The sequence below is a fragment of the Argopecten irradians genome, chromosome 3 (genome assembly GCF_041381155.1).
Source record: "Argopecten irradians isolate NY chromosome 3, Ai_NY, whole genome shotgun sequence".
NCBI lineage: Eukaryota > Metazoa > Mollusca > Bivalvia > Pectinida > Pectinidae > Argopecten > Argopecten irradians.
This window is the reverse complement of record NC_091136.1, coordinates 9,480,061-9,499,625: the sequence shown is the minus strand read 5'-3', so window position 1 is coordinate 9,499,625 and position 19,565 is coordinate 9,480,061. Positions and strand designations below refer to the sequence as shown.

The 19,565-nt window shown below is 34.3% G+C and overlaps 1 protein-coding gene across 1 annotated transcript in view; it reads right to left on the bottom strand.

The window, feature by feature from the left end:
• Positions 1-19,565, bottom strand: part of LOC138317504 (dynein axonemal heavy chain 8-like) — a 91,843-nt gene that overhangs the window by 16,207 nt on the left and 56,071 nt on the right. The window contains 16 exon segments of the mRNA XM_069259230.1: positions 67-171; positions 694-786; positions 1,154-1,243; positions 2,144-2,299; positions 2,793-2,948; positions 3,192-3,360; positions 3,607-3,734; positions 4,280-4,417; positions 4,629-4,844; positions 5,999-6,166; positions 6,762-6,938; positions 7,142-7,364; positions 8,707-8,933; positions 9,384-9,548; positions 15,135-15,288; positions 18,060-18,190. Coding sequence (XP_069115331.1) covers positions 67-171; positions 694-786; positions 1,154-1,243; positions 2,144-2,299; positions 2,793-2,948; positions 3,192-3,360; positions 3,607-3,734; positions 4,280-4,417; positions 4,629-4,844; positions 5,999-6,166; positions 6,762-6,938; positions 7,142-7,364; positions 8,707-8,933; positions 9,384-9,548; positions 15,135-15,288; positions 18,060-18,190 — 2,496 coding nt within the window.

Sequence of the window (19,565 nt, the reverse complement as noted above, 5' to 3'; positions counted from 1 at the left end):
AAATTATATTTTTTTTACCAAGCAACTGGTTAAAATTCACATGCAATGATCCAAATATGAAGTTACCTTTGTGCTTGTGAGCTTATACAAGAGATTATCTTCCAACTCTTGCATCTTTCTCTTGTTCACAGTGACATCCAGCATGAGCTTTGCACGGTCAGCCTCCAGTTCCTGTTAATTAAATACAGTCTGTGACTTTAAGCACTAGTCCGATGCCCATGACTTGAAATTTCATAGCTGGACTAGTGCCAATCATATTAATTAATCGGATTGGACTAGTGGCTCCCCACCTGAATGCAATACTATATTAACAAATATGGTGTCCAATTGTGTTTTTCAACACATTTTGAGTGCAATATAGAGTATGCAATTATTTCTGCCTGGATGCATCATTTGGTGAGAATTTGCGTTTGTAATTTAATTGGATCAAAATCGTAAACTTATCCTGACAGAATAGCTGAAGCAAATCAACTGTATATTTAATTTGGGACTAGTGATTAAATAGTTGGACTTATAAAATTTTGAGGTCTAATAGTCCAAATTTTTTAAAAAGCTATAAGTATGATGCATAGCTTAAATATACAGTCTTTTTCCAAATTTAACTTTCAATAAAAAAAAAAAAAAACCACAATGTGTATTTAAAACTTAATTTACAAAACAGGAAGTAAGACACTGCTGAACTTGTCCACCTACATTTTTTTCTGTCATGATAACACGACCAAGTAACTGGTCTTCTAAACCTTTCATGGTTACAGTGAAGTCGATGATGGCTGTCCTGGCACTCACCTAACAATCAAAAACAAATTTAGAAATGTTCAAAGTGCTCATATATATTTAAGTCAAACTCAATTATTTGCAATAATAACCATTAAAATTTATATCTTAAAAAATTATCATTCTCTTAAAATCTCTTCATAAATTAAAATGTATAATCAAATAGAGAGCTATATATGCAAAATATTACACATGGCATTTCAGGTGCTAAATGGTCTTCACTTCAGTGTAAATTTCTTCCTTGCATAGATTCTCATGTATGTAGTGTATTGTTTCTGTTTCTGATTTAAAATCAATATATGGTTATAATTTCTGTCATCATTTTGAATCTGCTTCAATTAGACACTTATAAAATTATAAGCTGGCTATGGATAATTACTTCTGGTGTGTAGGAAGGATTTGGGAGTTTGGTGGTAATGTAAAGGTAAAAGTCACTCATCACATCACATTCTTTGTCTCCAACTTTGACCTGTAAGTAAATATTAAATGTTGAAATTACAAGAGGCCCATGAGCCTTAACTGAATATGGTACAATACAACACACTCGAGTTATACAGTTCAAGACACCTGATAGATATTTATACTGTCACCAGGACTGTAACATCAAACTTTTCATACAATTTTCATTTGCGAACTTTTATGTACCAAATAAATGAACAATTTCTGTTTGCAAACTTTCTCAGATCTTATAGATGTTAAACAGGATACAGATCTCATTCAGAGCTTAATTAGTGTACATCTGCAAGTTTTTTGTGATCACAATGACTTCAAATAAATTATTACAAAGGTAATGACTCTGTATGTTACAGTCAGATCAATTCTATGTGTTACCTGGTAGTGGAGATTGCACACAATTGTTTTCATAAGATCATTGAATATTTACTTAGTTGACGTGCCCACATGGTGTAATATGTTTGTGAGTAACTGTAAAATGTCAAATACTCTTTGACAAGTTATTGTATTTCCTAACAAGAGGCCCATGGACCTTAATGGTCACCTGATTCATATACAGAATGAAACAAAGATATTAAACAATATATCTATTGGCTCATCAGGCTCTTGAAGTCAGTCAGTAATCGATTTGACCTTTCAATTTATGAAGAGTATTTGGTTCCATCAAATCTGTGAATTTAGAAGAGGATTTTTGAAATTTAATCCATTTTGATCCCTTTTGGCCTTCAATATGTGTTTTCTTTGACATAAACTTTTTCCTTTGAAGTTGACTCAGAAAATTGTCATTACCTATATAGCAATTGATATTTCCTCGTATGCATTTCTGGTATTTCTAAACCATTGCAAGTGATTGCTTGAAAAGTATAATTCAATAACCAGTCTGAGTATGCTTTTCTTTGTTCCCTATTCAGCTCACCTTAAATGTTGATCCAGATTTGATGAAATTTTTTTCCAAGACATTATCAAGAGCTGGGTCAAGTTCCTCCTCGGCATCTTCCAGTAGTAAAGGTCGTCCAAGAGACAAGGCATCCTCAAGGTGGGTACGGAAATACTTGTGATTCAGAGAGGTCACCTACAGAAGATTTTACACTGATGACTGGAGAGTCTGCAGTATTAGGGCTGTCTAGTCTGGAGGTACTTCACAGTAAATATTTGTCATATCAATACTGTTAGCAACAAATATTACAAGAAGTCAATTTTTTAGTAACAGTGACTTAATAATTTGGACCTGTAAAGCAAACGCAAGCATGCACTATGGGTTAAAGTGTACTCGAAGGTTGATCTAAATATGCTATAGAAAGCTCTATATACATGTATTGCATGGACACATTTCTTTAATATTAGGAAGTGTCCTTTGACCTTTGAATATGAATAACAATCCAAATCAATCAATATTGATAAGGAAGATGTGTATGAGGCAAGTTTAACCAGCAAATGGAAGGGTAGTTTTTGGAACTTTAACTTAAACTCTCAGAGGAAATCATATAAAAGGAAAATTCTTTCAATAAAAGATCAATTGTCAAAATGAGCAAGTCAAGAAACAACAATAACTTGTTTGAACTGACTTGGAGGTCTCGATCTTTCTCTCGATTTTTGATCCATGTCTTGCCCTGGCCTTGTGGGTCCACCAATAGAGGATAGCGAGATGCCTTGGTAGTCACAATACCATTTTGTATAGACAGCTCATCATTAGGCAGACCTTGGAGATTCCACTCACCTATCTAGAAGTGAAAAGTAACAAGATAAACTATATACAAAAATACTTGTATGCTATGGAAGATTAAGCAAAAAATAAATTAAATAAACAATATTTTTCATTTTTCCCCATTCAAATAAGGAGCATATGTGATCATAAATTACAAATATTAGCTTAAAGGAAAGAAATCAACAGTTACAATTGTTCCGCTCTAAAAGCATCACATATGCTGCTGTTTACAGTGTACATTTGATTTTCTGTTACTCACAGTAGCATTGTCAACAAGCATAGTTATGAGGTTAAGGTCAGTGGTAAATGGAATATGTCTGTGAGACAATTCCTTCTGCCAGTTTTTCAGTAGCTTGGTACGGAATTCCTGGTTAAAAGGTCCAGAATAGGACAGGAAACCAGTGCACATGAGAACATCTCCAACAAGTCTGCAAGTATGGAGCAAAAACAAGAATAAATTATGAAGCAAAAACAGGATATATATATCATGGAGTAAAAAAAAAAAAGAATAAAGCGATGTCATTTATGAGTTTAAGTCCCAAAACCGAAGCTTTTCAAAAACTTATTTACTTCAGACATGATTAAAGCTTAGGAGTCAAAATGAAGAAACATAGAATTTGAAATCATTAATAACAAAACTCTTTATCTTTAGTAATCAAACGAAGATTTAGCACCTCTCAATTTGTGATTTGAAGAGCTTGCTTTGTTGAGTCCATCGAACTTTCTCCCCAGCTAAACCTCCAATGAGAGTAGAGGCTGCTGTCATCCTTCTTCTACAGGACTCAGCATCATCCAGTAGGTCCTACATTGGTACAAAAAGTTTATTTCACATATACAAGTAACCAAACACTGATCAATTATGATATATATCTGTAAGTCAAAAGAAATATCCCTGCTACTCCTGACATTTGAGATCATGTGTTCAATTGTATCATATTAATTTCATGTTCATCATAAGATTCTATTTGATAATCATGGCAACTAAATGATATTTAATGGTTTGAAAACTATAAAATGTAACAATAAATGCTGTATTTGTCATGATCCTTCAAAACACATTTATCACAACTTTCAGCTAAATATACATTATGTATTAAACAATACCTATAATTTTTACCCATCAGAAACCACCTTTATGCTTTTATGGTAACCATCAAATTAGAGAAATCCATATTGTATGTCAGTTGAACGAAATTGCTCCAAACAAACATTTTTGTTAAGTTTCATTGAAATTGATCCAGTAAGAGTTGTCTGACAAGATTTTCAGATGCCATCCATACAAAAAGACAGTGTGAACATAGTGTTTTAGGCAATCTGCCTATATCAATAATCAATTGCTGACCTTACCTGCTTTTCTTGCATTGCTGCATCATACAAGGCCTGGACAGCATCTAATTCTTTCTGCTTTTCATCCAGCTGACCCTGAGCTGTAGCCAATTCATTAGTGGCAACTTGAAGTCGAGCCTCTTGCTTAGCTAAATTAGCCTGTCAAAAATTGAAAGGAAAATTCCTTAAAATAAAACTTGGAAGGAAATTCAAATGAAACTACACTGTACTTTTCATATCTATTCATTAGCACTCAAATAGCACAAAGTAGACATTAATGTAACAAATCCATGGAGAACTTTTTACTAGGGTTGACTTAAAGTACCACATTCTGAAGCATACTATCATAAATACAACACTTGAATTTTACCTTAAGTGGCAGTACTTCACGGTTGATTCCGTAGAAGAAGGACATAGCTGTTGTCCATGATAGTAAACCTGCCACACTACCACACACTTTCTTTGCTGTCTCAAAGGTATAGTCCTCCATGTTAAGATATGGCGCTAGTAGCTCAACTGTCTCACCGTTGATTGTGTCCTTCGGGAATGTTTGCAGTGTGGTTAGGAATGATGAACTGCTCAGCAACTACACATCAGTACAAATAAAACAACATTATATTGTTTAGGATGTCTCATAAATCAGGAGAAGGCCAAAACATCATCTTTCTTACTCCTTAACATACAGTTAAAAATGAGGTTGTTCTAGGTTTCAGAGATCTATTTTTTCAAAAGCTAATATGAATTAATGAAATCTGACATCGCTCCAAACTTTTCTTTTTTTTTCTTCAAAAAATATCTCTTTTGACTATTTAGAGTCTTCATTTATGTTACCATGGCAACAAAGCATTTCTAAAATGTTGAATGTTTTTCTTCAGCATTCCTTTAAAGCCCTATAGATACTCTTGCCCTCATTTCATTAACACAGGGGTCATATAATTCACAATTTTTGTAAAGGACCTTAAGACCTTTCTATCAATGAAGAGTATTTGATTCTACCACATCTGTGAGTAGAGAAGAAGATTTTTGAAATTTTAATCAAATCTACCCCTTTTGGCCCAACCCACAGCTCCCTGGGAAACTATGAAGAGTATTTGGTTCCATCAAATCTGTGAATTTATAAGAAGATCTTTGAAATTTTAGCCATTTTGACCCCTTATGGCCCCGCCAATCTGTCCCCTTGGGTCAGCCAAAACCTATGTGGATATGATGTTAAAATGCTATCTCAGACTATGTTTTCCTATATAAACTGTTAATTTGACCCCCTATCTCCCGGGGAAAATCTGAGAACCCAGGAGTATGAAATTTGCCATTTTGGAAGAGGGCCTTGATACCTTTTAATCTATGGAGAGTTTTGATTCTACCACATCTGTGAGTGGAGTGCCACAGCCCTCTGGGGTGTGTGGACCATATATTTTCACAATTTTGACTTGCCTTATGCCTTAGAAGGTTTGTACAAAATTTCATTGAATTTACTTCAGCAGTTTTGGAGAAGAATTAAGTCGAAAATATAAATTGTTTACAAACACACAACGCACGATGACGGACAAAAAGTGAATAGAATAGGTCACTTGAGACTTCCTCTAAGGTGACCTAGAAACAGTAAATGCAGGGACATAATACATTGGTATGAAAGAAACCCACTACAGTTTCTCTAATAAAAGCCATTTCTCAATTAATGTAAACCATAAAACACCTTCATTCTAGTTTAGTCTGAAAGTAACTTTAACTAAATATTTTCACCTTCAGAGACTCGCTCCAAGAAGGCTTGGGACAAGGTCGTTCAGGGTCAGGAGTAACAGTATCAACTCTCTTCTGGAAGAGGATCAGCACACAGTCCATAATCCTCATGATGAGGTGAGGCGGCTTCCCCAGCTTCTTTACTGTGGCAATGTCAGATGGTTTAATAGTCTGTAAAATCATACAGCATTTCCTTGTAGTCAGAGTAAATTAGGATTAAATATGAGATTGTCTGATATATGATAAACAGAGACATTTCTGTTCTGGCTCAGTAGACTCCTACAGCCTTATTATTATAACTTATAGCATTCATAGCTATAACAGAGACATTTCTGTTCTGGCTCAGTAGATTCCTACAGCTTTATTATTATAACTTATAGCATTCATAGCTATAACAGAGACATTTCTGTTCTGGCTCAGTAGATTCCTACAGCTTTATTATTATAACTTATAGCATTCATAGCTATAACAGAGACATTTCTGTTCTGGCTCAGTAGAATCCTACAGCCTTATTATTATATTATAACTTATAGCATTCTTAGCTTCCTAAATATCAGAGGAAAATTCGATGTACTAATAAATCAAGGTTTGGATTACAGTGTCTTCTTGTTAAAACCAGTTCAAACAATGTTGCTGTACTAGTTGCACTACAATGTTAGAGTTAAGATTATGTCATATGAAGCTGTAAGCTGTATTCTACAAAGAATTTTTAATCAAATTAATCCCTTTTGACTTATTCAATTTCACTAACTGTAACATTAAATACCTTTAGAGCATTCTCAGCCTCTTCCAATGCAGGCTTTGCAGCCTCCAGCTTTGCCTCGGCCACTGTTTTTTCCGAGTTTATCTCGTCTACAATCTTTTGGGCACGATCCTTCACTGTTTGTACAGCACTTTTGACTTTCTCAGCAGCCTGAGCACTTACAGTGACCTCTGCCAATACCTTATAATATACAACAATATTTTATTGTAAAATCTGTAATCCATGTCATCAGTATATCAATATAAGCCAATTAAAGTAACATCATAAAGCATTTCTTTGTGGGTTTTTTACACCATGAATACAAGCACTGTACTCAACATCCAAAAATGGTACAAACATTTTCAGAGTTTCCAGTAAGATCCTGCCATGGAGTAGAATCATACCTTATCTGCACGAATATTAGCCTGAGCCAACTCCTTTTCCTTGACGGCCAGTTCTTTTGATAAAACATCCACAGATGCGCTTGCCTCAATCAGTTTTTCCAGGCCTGTGTTCATTCTTCGTGCCATTTCTGCGATGTCTGAATGCTGACTACTGTACACATTCTTATAACCATCCAGAAAAGACAAGTAGGACTTTGGTGTCACATGTGTCTGACGTCGGTACCTACAAAACTAAACACTGAAGTCAAAGGTGTTAAGTCTCCAACCATTAATATTTACAAGGCCCCTACAATGTGCAGTCAAGACATCTTGCCGTCTCATTTAAAATAAATATAATTTACAATCTAATCAAATCTTAAACTAACATCTAAATTAAAATTAATCTAACTTACGTATATCAAATATAATATATTATATTCACAAACAGTTTGTTTGACTGTTCTGATTTGGACATATTTATTTTTCTTCTAGATATATGTACAGTGGATTTCACTTAAAAGTGAATAGTCGGGCAAAGAAAACCAGTCTAAATGCGTTCATTGGCTTTAAAAAAGTTCTCACATATTAATACGACGGCCAAGTTCTGCTTACGTTTCCCAGTTCTGACCATTAAAGTAAAGGAAAGTTGAAAGCATTGAAAGCGAGGCTGCATATAAATGTAACCACGGACATAGTCAGCCGGGAGGACGTTTTAGGATTCCTATGCTTTAAATTAATTTCTTCGTACGCAGACAGATTTTGGCGAGAGATTTTATTTTTCTATTTCATAAGGAATTATACTGGATACATTCACACCATTTTTACCGACTTTAGCCATCCTTGCCCGACTGTTCACTTTAATGTCACATTGGTTTTTTTAAAACTTTATGTCCTTTTCTACTAAATAATATAACATTTTCTTATGCATCAATATTTTTCTAATTCTTTGTATTGTTGCAACTGATGACATAACTTATTTCTGCCCTAAAAACGCTTTATATCACTTATCTAACCCACTATCAAGTTTAAATCTCCAAGATTATACCCTCAGGCACCAGTTTCTAACCCCAAAATTTAAACAAGAGGCCCATGGGCCTTAACGGTCATCTGACTATTGGCACAAAACAACATAGTCACAGCAATACAACAGACCCCTTATTGAAGCTTCAATTTTCCAAAATATTTCATGATTTAATACATCACGGTCATTCACTTGAACAAACTAGGTAGCTCTTTATCCTAGTATGTTACAGGCCCAATCTCGGGTATCTAGGCCTCTTAGTTATTCACAAGAAGTTGTTTAAAGATTTTAGCCTTTTTGACCCCTATGACCATGAATGAAGGTCAAGGTCATTCATTTGAACAAACTTGGTAGCCCTTCATCTCAGTATGCTACAGGCCAAATATCAGTACCCTGGGCCTTTCTGTTATTGAGAAGAAGTCGTTTGAATGAAAAGTTTACGAACAGCGCACAACAACGTACGGTGCATGATGACAATAGGTCATCCTGATCCTTCGGGTCAGATGACCTAACAAATCCTTATTCATAAAATCTCTTTTAATATTTATGGCACTGAAATTTTTACCTCTGGAAATATTCCACACAGACTGAGGCGACATTATCATGGACAGAGCCCATGCTGTGGACAAGTTGGGATTTAGTCTCATTTGTACAAGCAATATCAAAACTGTTGAGAAAATGTCCAGACACAGCGATCAAAGCATCTTTGGGCCAGCGACTGAACCAATCCATGGTACAACCAGATATCAGCCCAGGGAACTTCAGAGATCTGTTACGGAATTTCTCTCCCACCTGGAAAACCGGACATCAATGAATATCTTCACATAAAGGGACACCTCATAACTAACAGGCAAAATATTACATCAAACTTCCATTTTACATACCTCATGACCAAAAAAAAAAAAAAAACCAAAAAACAAAAACAAAAAAAAAACACCTAGAAGCCACAATGCATGACATTATCTACAGCTGTTTTGACTCTTCCAAAGGTGAAAGAAAATAATATCAAAAATGATATGTCTGTCAGTGCAGAAGGTGAAACTAAGGCACTGACTTACTGGCTAATGTGTACAGAAAATTGTGAAAAGTTGCCCAATAAGGAAACAGTAAATGTGCATGTTTTCTTTACTATTTTGCCATGGTAACAATAAAAAAAATAATTAAAAAATGAAACATTGTTGATAGTCGAAGTCACTACTACTTTAAATTTGTGGAGTTGAGTTTTCCATTGCCAGTACTTACAGGGGAGAAGCAAAGCACAGTGTGGAGGTTACTACGAGCCCGAGAAATGAAATAGTCATAAAGCGACTCCTGGGTAGGAGCTCGACGTGGAAATTCTTTCTTCATCACAGGAATGAGTTCCTGCGTGATCTCATCCAGCTCATCCCTTGCGAACAGGTTAGAAACCTAGAGACAGACAAAAAAAACAATACAAATCAATCAGGGCTGTATCATTACATGAAGGAATTTCTCTAAATAGATCATTAATTGACGTTAAATTGATACACATATAAATTACATACATATACGTATGATTACCATTTGTCCATGAACAATTATGAAACAAAATGTATTGTTTTATCATTATTAAGCTTAAGATAGGTCCCTTTTTAAGGTGTGTTTTTCTAGTTAGAATTACAAGTTCAAAAAATGAAATAAAACATGTATTCTATATGCCAAAATGTTCAGTAGGAAACCGACTATCCATGTGAATAAACTATTTATTTAAAAACACCTTTTCAAATATAATTAGTGCCTCAAAACTGTTAAAATTTTGCTGCAAATCCTTAGAATTTGTGAAGTCGCATAGTGTTTGAAAAGGAACTCAAATATCTTTTAAAAGTTATTTTCTATGTCATGCTATGCATTTGGTTAATATAATATCATGATAAACATCTAAAATCGGCTAGTTAAAGTTCTATAACAAATGAACAAGACATCCAAAATGGACTACTTTTTCCATACAAAGTATGGAGACCCATAGGGTAAGTACATTTGTATCATAATTAAAAGAAAATTTGGTAGAATAAATACAATTTAAAAATTATGTAGTATATTTTGAAAAGAAAGAAATGTTTTAATTAAAAAAGATTTTGACTTTTTTGCTAAAGGATTATTCAGGGCTCGAAAAAATGCATATCAAAATCAAATAATCATCACATATATATTTAAATTTGTATGAAATCTTATTGCAATTGAATAAATAATGGTCAAACGTTTTGTTTCATTTTCATATGAAAACTGTGTACATATAATAAACTTTACTTTCTTGCTTTGGGGAAAGCCTGATATTCCAGATTCAGGAAACACACTCTTTTGGTAAAAGGTATTTGAAAAAGGAGAGTTGTATCTGTAATGAGTATTAAATTTGAGTACATGTATATCTGGATTTCGAGAAAAATACTGTAGACATCTTGGTCAGTTTGACCACTTTTGGTCTGCCTCTCTGGTCCTGTGGCTCAGAAACCATACAGCTTTTTTTGACTATTTGGTTTTTTTTCCCTCTCAATTTTTGGTTTCAAATTCATTACAGGGATATACGACATTTACATATTTTATACTATAATACAGATATATTTATATATAATGCAATGTATATAGTATATATAGTGTTGGTTGAAAACTCATGCCAGGTCCCTGTGATCTTAGAAAGTTTAACTTTTTCCTGAGGGAAACAAATAATTCTAAAAACAATGCTTCCCTATGTAACTAGTATCGGAGTACACCCTCAAGAAGAAAATCTGAGACCCAATCTCAGGGCCATGAAATTCATATTTTTTGTTCAGAATTTTAGTCCTTCAATCTATGAAGATCAGACTGTGATTTCTCGAAACAAAAGTGCAGGCTTAAGTCAGAACTTAAGTTTTTCTCCTTATGTAACTTATGTAAAACATTCTGACTTGATTAAGTCAGTTTTTTCATACAAGTTTGCTTCGAGAAATCGGGGCCTGATGGACTACCAAGGGTGTGGACTACAGAGGATGTTCGATGACAGACAAGAGATGATTAGAAAACGTTACTGAAGACTGCAGTCTTTAATTATCAATGAAAAACAAAGCAGATTTTTTCAACCATCTTTAATGGAACAAAATAATGCACATTTACATACAATGTACCACATGCTTTAAGATTGTAAAATTTAAAGTAAATTGGCCTTTCATAACTAATTAAACTTTTGACACAGATGGACATAACAATGAAGGGCCCAAAACACAAGTCATGTAGTTTTCTAGCAATAACTCGTAACAAAAGGCCCAGAAGGCCTGTATCGCTCACCTATTTTGTCCCCCCCCCCCCCCCCCCCCCCCCCCCCCCCGGGGATTCAAATGGTATTGTCAATAATACCACCTCATCTTTTTCATGTACTTGTCTATCATTCCACAGTATTGCAGACAAAACACAAATGCTATTTTAGTCAATTATGATTATCAGTCATATATGTACAATCTGCATGGATCTTCAAATATCACATTCTGTAAAATCTTTCATTCAATTTGTTTCTACCTCCACATGGACCTTCTTTGCTAAAACTTAATACACATCATTCTGTTATCCTCTTTTCCCTGATAAGCTTTGTAGATCCATAACCAGAGATAACTGCTGTACTGCTATTGACAAGTTCACAACTGATAAGAACTGCAAAGCAAAACAAAAAGATGTTTAATTGTGAACTACAGATAATGATGCAAGAGTGAGCGTGACAAAAGTATTTTGGTCAATGTATATATATATAGCTAAGCATGTGCACCATTCCTTAAAATATACATCAACAAAATTATATAAACCCAAATATTATAATCAAGTTATTTTTTCAACTGGAAATGCCTCCATCTAAATACAGTCAAGCCTGATATAAATGGCACCTCTATGTAAAGGTCTTTTTTTTTTTTTTTTTTTTTTTAAACAACCATCAGGGTGAAATAACTATATCTTTAAAGAGACTTTATTTTTTTTTTTTTTGTGCCTTTATAAACTGTAGACAAACCAGAGTGCGGTGACAGAGAGAAAGGACAATACATCAGTTCCATTTGGTGAAATAAAAGCATGCGAGTTACTATATAGATACTCTGTATAAAGGAGGAAAACTCCTTGAAAGCTATCTGTATTCGTAAAATATGGACAGATTTTATCTATTGTGACTATGTCCAACTTTGGTGTCACTTTAATAGACAGGTTTGGCTGTATCTAATTGAGCCAGGACATGATAATTGCAACAGAAGTGACAAATATCATCTTGAGTGCGGCTTGACAGAGAGAAAGGATAGACAAATACATATATATCACTTACTTTTTTCAAATCATATTACTTTTATATGTACCTACAGGGTTACACATATGTATTCTGCATAGCCGTCTCGTGATTCGTTGACTAGTCTACTGGTAGGATACAATCTCATTTTTTCCACTGAAATAACAAAGGAATAAATTAATTTTCATAAAGGAAAACTTATCAATCCAATATTTTACTAACAGTGTATATATGTGTTTATTCATTTTTGTAAGGTAATAAACTAGTGATACTACAGCCTCCTAGCTTCAGGCTAGAGGAAATTTCCCTTGAACCAAGTTAACTGGTAAAGTGACGACCAGTAGCACCAAGTCGCAGGTTCAAGTCCACCGGGCGGCAAAGTCTCACCCTATTATAGATTAATCTCATTGCGTGACAATCAATGTCCACGATCAGCTTGTTTTGGCCAGGGGACATCCAACTTTTTACCATTAACCAGCATATATATTTATTGATGTTTTATATTTCAAATCAATATTTGTTGACAAAACTACAGAATCCTAAAAGGTAAATTAATCAAAGAAGAATTGGGATAAATACACATGATTCCTTTCATTTGCCCCGACCAGGAATGAGGAATTGAACCCAGGTCTCCAGAGTGGTAATCCACAACTCTATCGACTGAGAAGCATATGCATGCTCCGTCAGCTCAATGACAGACACTGCATTTAACACTAACATGATTATGTACAAACCACACTAACTCATTCCTTTTTCACAATTGAATAAAAACAACAATCATGCAACACTGTTTTACGTTTGTTCCAAAACTACTGTATTAAAATGCCTTCATATTTTTAATATTGGAACTTCCGTGATTATCCTTGTTACAAGAACAAAAAGGGTACAATAATCTCGCACCGCCCACCTTCCCCATGTCCCACTCATTCATGCATAAAGGGTAATTACTTTACTAGACATTCCTAATTTTAGGATGCAGCCTTTTCACATTAATGTATTATTAAAAACAACTTTTAATGGAGACTGATTTTTTGACAACAAACACAATATTTCATGAAGGTTATTGACTTTCACATGCATTAGTACTTCCGGTAATCGTGAGATCGCTGGCTTTGTTTATATGTTTCAAAAGTGTCTTGCGTTCGTCATGTTAACATCATATTGTTAGAGCAAGGCTTTCATAGATTGACCCACTCTTCAAATGACACAAAAACTCTCTCAACTACGTTTATTATTACCAATTCATATTTTGTTTAATCTATGATAAAGAAAAAACGTTTCCGATACTCATGAAACTAAAAAAATATGTACTTTTAAATGTTTATAAATCATTCGGAAGTTGACATATTTACATTAAATGTCAAACCTCACTGCTGGATAAATTGACTAAGAATTTGAGCGTTCTATCCATTTGATCGTTGATTATAACTATGAATAAATAAAATGTAATGTTATGTATCACTTATCAACAGTACTTACCACAATTAATCATAAGTATCAACACAAATGTATAACATCTTCTGCTCAGTTGCTGACTGCATGCCCTTTCGCGAAAAACCGGAAGTCATTGCATAATGAATAACAAGGCCTGTAGTTCAATAAATAAAATATCTAAACGTTCAAATAAAATAGCCATCTTCATCCATTCGTCTCAACATGACATCGGACATTAAATGGCTCTGCAGTAATGCTAAAATGTATCGTTAAAGATGCTCCACCGCCGACAAATAGTATTTTTTCACTATCAAAAACAGGAGCAGACGATTTAGTATTTTTCTTCAGTTACAAAAATTACTTACTTTACACCATTATCACCATTGAAAAGTTGGAGCTTCTAATTCTACGTCAAGTTAAAAATATGAAAATTATTGCATCCCGAAAAAAGATGCTCCACCGCCGACAAATAGTATTTTTTCACTATCAAAAACAGGAGCAGACGATTTAGTATTTTTCTTCAGTTAAAAAAGTTACTTACTTTACACCATTTCCACTATTGAAAAGTTGGAGCTTCTAATTCTACGTCAAGTTAAAAATATCAAAAATAATTAATTGCATCCCAAAAAAATTCCGATGCACTATATCCTATATGGAATGAAGTACTGATTGCGTATGCACCAAATGCAAAATGAAGATATATATATTATTTTTGTGTTAATTAGACATACATACACAAGATTGAACACCAATTATTGTTCAAATAATGAATATCATTCATCCTCTGTTGGCGGTGGAGCATCTTTAAGTATAATTACTGATCTACTTTCACTTTCAGTGTATTGATTTCCTAGCTTCCGGTATCCTCCAGGTAGGTGCTTTGAAAAGATAACTTTCGACACTCTGATTTTGTTTCATTATTTTGAAGAAGTCTTGTGTCTGATGAGGTAAATTCGCATGTTGATATTGCGATTATGACCTCAAATAAATATATCCTTCATTTTAAAGTTATGTATATGTTTGTTTTGGTATAATTTCTTATGTTACTAACAACTTGCTTATATTTCTATTCTTTATAAATAACAGTATGCATATGCAAAATATATAGCTTCAACTCCCCCTATTTTTTTAATTATTCGTTTTTTTTTTTTTTTGTACTGTGTGGGGAACCAAGAAGGGACCTTAAACCTTAAGGGCACAAAGACTTTTTTTGGAAGAAAATCAAGTGATTTCAAAGCTAAATCAGTAATTGAAACCAAGCTGAATTGTGTAAACCACACCCCATCTGAAAAGTCTAGATGATCGCATACCTCTCCAGAACTGAGCACATTGTTGAGGTACTCGAGGAAAGACTCATCCTTGATCTCGTTGTCAGTGAAGAGAAAGGTAATACCTTGGCCCTGCCCTCCCGCTGTACGATACAGAAACTTCAGGTCCTCCATTAGGTTGGTCACATTGTAGGACCTATACAAAACACCACATCAAATGTAAATATTGTTCATTCAATATACCAAGAGATCCCAGAGGGATCTTGGCACCCACCAAAGACTAATCTATGTCTGAATCTTTTCTCTGCTTTTCAAACTTCCACAATCAAAATCCAAGATGGCTTCCAGTCGGCAATCTTGTTGACCAATCAGTTCCAAAATGTAATATGCACAACTAGGGCCCTACAGGAACCTAGATATGGAATTTGAAAGAGATCCCTGCAGCAGTACTTTCTGAGAAATAGTGGTAACAAACTTTAAGTATCAAAATCCAAGATGACTTCCTTGGGGCCATCTTGTTGACCGATCTTTCCCAAAATGCAATATGCACAATTACATCCCTAGGGGAATACACATGTGAAATTTGAGAACGATCACTTCACTTGTTCCTGAGATATAGCGGTTACAAACTTTTGTTTCTGAGATATAGCGGTTACAAACTTTTGTTTCACAAACTTTAATTTAACTATCAAAATCCAAGATGACTGCCATCTTGTTTACTGATCAGTCCAAAAATGCAATATGTACATCTAAGGCCCTAGGGGAATGTACATGTAAAATGTAAAATTTGAGAATGATCCCTTCAGCACTTTCTGAGAAATAGCAGTAACAAGCTTCAAGTATCAAAATCCAAGATGGATGTCTGGCGGCCATCTTGTCGACCGATTAGTCCAAAAATGAAATATGCAAAAAATTTGATATAGATTCACTGTATGATTTATTGATTTAACTTTTCAATCTATAAAGGTCATTCAGTATTTGATTTTATCACATCTGTGAGCTCTGAAATTTATTATGATCATGCATCATGCAGTATTTGTTCCCTTTTAACCTTGTGCACTTCAGAACCATGCACAGGGTTCAGCCAAGGCCAATAGAGCTATAATGTTAAATTTTGCCATCTCATGATAATAGTTCACAGATAGGATGGATAGACAATATATATGTCTCCCATATTTCATGGAGATTACCTAAAATCCTTCATATATTTTCAGTATATCAGATATTCCAAAGGAAACATTAGATTAAAGTTATTCAGGTTCCAAATGATTTACAACTCCTCAAAAGAGAATAAACCTTTACCAATTATGACTATTTCCTTTGGATATCAAGCTTACTGAATGAATTTCTACAGTACAGTCAAACCTGTTTTAAGTGACCTTCCAATGGAAGTTCAAAATAAGGTCGCATAAGACAGGGTCAATCGCTTAAGACAGGGTCAATCATGGAAATAATTACATACCAGATGCATGGTTAATTGTAAAATGCTCCATTGGGACGCATAATTACCTTGTCACAGATTTACATGTGAAAATCGAATGTTTTACTCGACAGAATAATCTAGGTAAAAGTGTCCAAAAGAAATTATATCAACTGGAAATATGGTGAAGATGAATATAATTACATACCAGAAGCATGATCAATCGCAAAATGCTTTTATTCACGGAATATCAGCCCACTGAAGCGTAGCTGTTTACAATGACAACAAATGCCAGACTCTATTTGGCTTCAGATTTCTGCAGGATTGTTATCAAGAAAAAAAAGGTACATATAACCATCAAAAATGACGAAATATCAAAACACAAGTTTTTTATTATTATCTAAATATCATGTACGTTTAATAAATGTCTGAAGACAGCGATAAAACGACCGCTAAAATTGTACACATGTGACACATTTGTTGGCAAACAGGTTATTTCTAGGAATTCTATAAAATAATTTCGCTGTGTTTTCAATGAAATAATTGGCAATCAAGTCTATACGTTTATATTTCGTTAAATTTAGGATACAATAGCGATCTTATAATCATCATTCTGTTGTAAAATATTGCCTAATCGATCTCTGCAGAGATATACATTTGCTCAATGCAGCTAAACTCTTGTTGACTACGCTTGGTGTAATTCATTGTATCAAGCGTCTGATTGACTTAAACACTGTTCACAACAAAATCGTGTGAGATTTCATTCCAAAACTTCCGGTTTTAGTTTCAAAATAGTCGCTTGAGACAGGTTATGAACACATTATGGTGTGAATTTTTATCGTCGTTCGTCGCATTAGGCAGGTGGTCATTTATATAGTAAATATCATTGGGAGGAATGATTAAGGTCACATAAGACAGTAAGTCGCTGAATACAGGGGGTCATTAAGACAGGTTTGACTGTATATTTACGGAATGGGATTTATTAGTTATTAGATTATACTGTTATTATATAGTAACCTCAAACAATTAAGCACTTATCAATAAGTGCAAAAGTAAGCAAGCAATGCATGTGCTGGTAACTAAGGTAGATAAGCAATATCTACATCTACAAGCAGACCACACACAAAATAAAGATTTTACCACTGTCAGCAAAGTCTAAATCTGTAAAAAGACATTTCCATTTTTATATATATAACAAAAATTCTGATACAGCTATCGCTGAACTCCTATATCTCGAAGACCGAAGAATTATTGGTTTGTTCGTTCTTAACCATTATTTCACAATGTTCTCATGTTTACTTAACTCAAATATTCAGAAATTGTTTTTGATAAATGTTGCCTTGATCCTGCCAACTCCCAAGTAAATAAGATTTGGCTGTACTTCTGAATGTCATGTTATTTTCTGTCTTTTATTCCTATTAAGAAGTACCAAAATGAATACATAATTGTTCTTAAACTTTAAAGCAACTATTACTCTGATACAATATCAAAGTGATATCAACAAATGCTTACAAACATTCCTAGACCTAAGGTTGACAATTGTATACCTTGTGAGAGTGATCTGGAAGATTTTGTAGCCTGCAATGAAGGAAGCTAGTCGAGTAAGGGACTGTTTACCAGAGCCTCCTACACCAACTAAAAGGGCTGCTCCTCGCGGGGTACGGATAATCCTGGAAATCTGCACACAACAATAAGAGCATGTAAAACACTAGGGTTTAAGGCTGAAATGAAGATGTATTGTCAAATCAAGAATCAGACAGAAAAGATTTTCTTTCATACCTACGGGTGTAATGCTGGCTGGTCTATAGGGCAATACACTCATGTCGCCTGAGGCTGTATTGCATAGCTATCCATGCAATAAAGCCTCGTGACGTCACAGCCTCAACAAAATTTCTATTTTCTCAGTAAAATTTTAACATTTGTTTCACAAACTTGACTGGTTTTACTATAAAAGATGCAAACGGAATTTATTTCAAAATGGCGGGATATTATTGCTGTAGAATTACAATAAAACGGCAAGGTATGAAAGAAAAATACTCTTTCTTAAGTGGATATGAAGGATAAGGATATTCACCCTTGAGATCATAAAATGTTGCAAAACACTCCGCAAGCCTTGGGTTTTACTACATTTTGTGACCCTCGGGTAGAATATCCCTATCCTTCATATCCACATATGAAAAGAGTCTTATATTACTGTGCAACTATTTAGGAAATTTGTATTAAAACCATAAACAAATTGACTATTGGAGCCAAAAAGTTTTGAAGAATGTTGGTATACCACACCTGGGTATATATTCTGACGCATCTTTACATCATCGATCAATTAACTATGAACAGCAACAAAAAAGTACTTAATTGTGATTTACATTATTTGATTTTTACTTTAACGGATATTTAGCTTAATATTACATTTCAAATATTTTTTTTTTTTCAATTTCAAACTATTATGGATATTTCCAATATTCACAGCACAGAATGGTTAAGTGGGTAGGACAAAAAGTAACATAATGTAAACTAAACAGCAAGTCACTGACATGACCTACGTGTATTTGGCAGTCGTACCTCACAGCATGGCCGCAAGTACCTGGCACATTAGGAGCAAAATACATAATGTGTGCCCTTTTGCGACATCTTAAGAAAGGGCAACTCCTCACGATACTTTGCCATTAATTCCTGCATCTGCACCTTTTAAGGTGTGCAAGGGTTCCCATGCTTGTCATCTTCGCTTTTGCTTTGTTTAGACATTTTCCCTCACAGATCAGCATCACGCTGACGTTTCACATTTTCATGCAAAATATTCATTACATTAAAGCGCCCTTCAGACGCTTCATAGCAACCGGAACTCCTCACAAATGGTTGAGGTGTTCCGATATAGCGCTCATTACGGAGAAAAGTAAAAATTAAAAAAAAAAAAACCATCAATAAATCGTAGAAAGCCAATGTAATGCGTATTGTGTATTTAGGACCTCATATGCGTATTAAATATGCCAAAATCGTACACATACCCAGGTCTGGTATACCTATATCACAGTTTGTCATCAATATTACCAGTA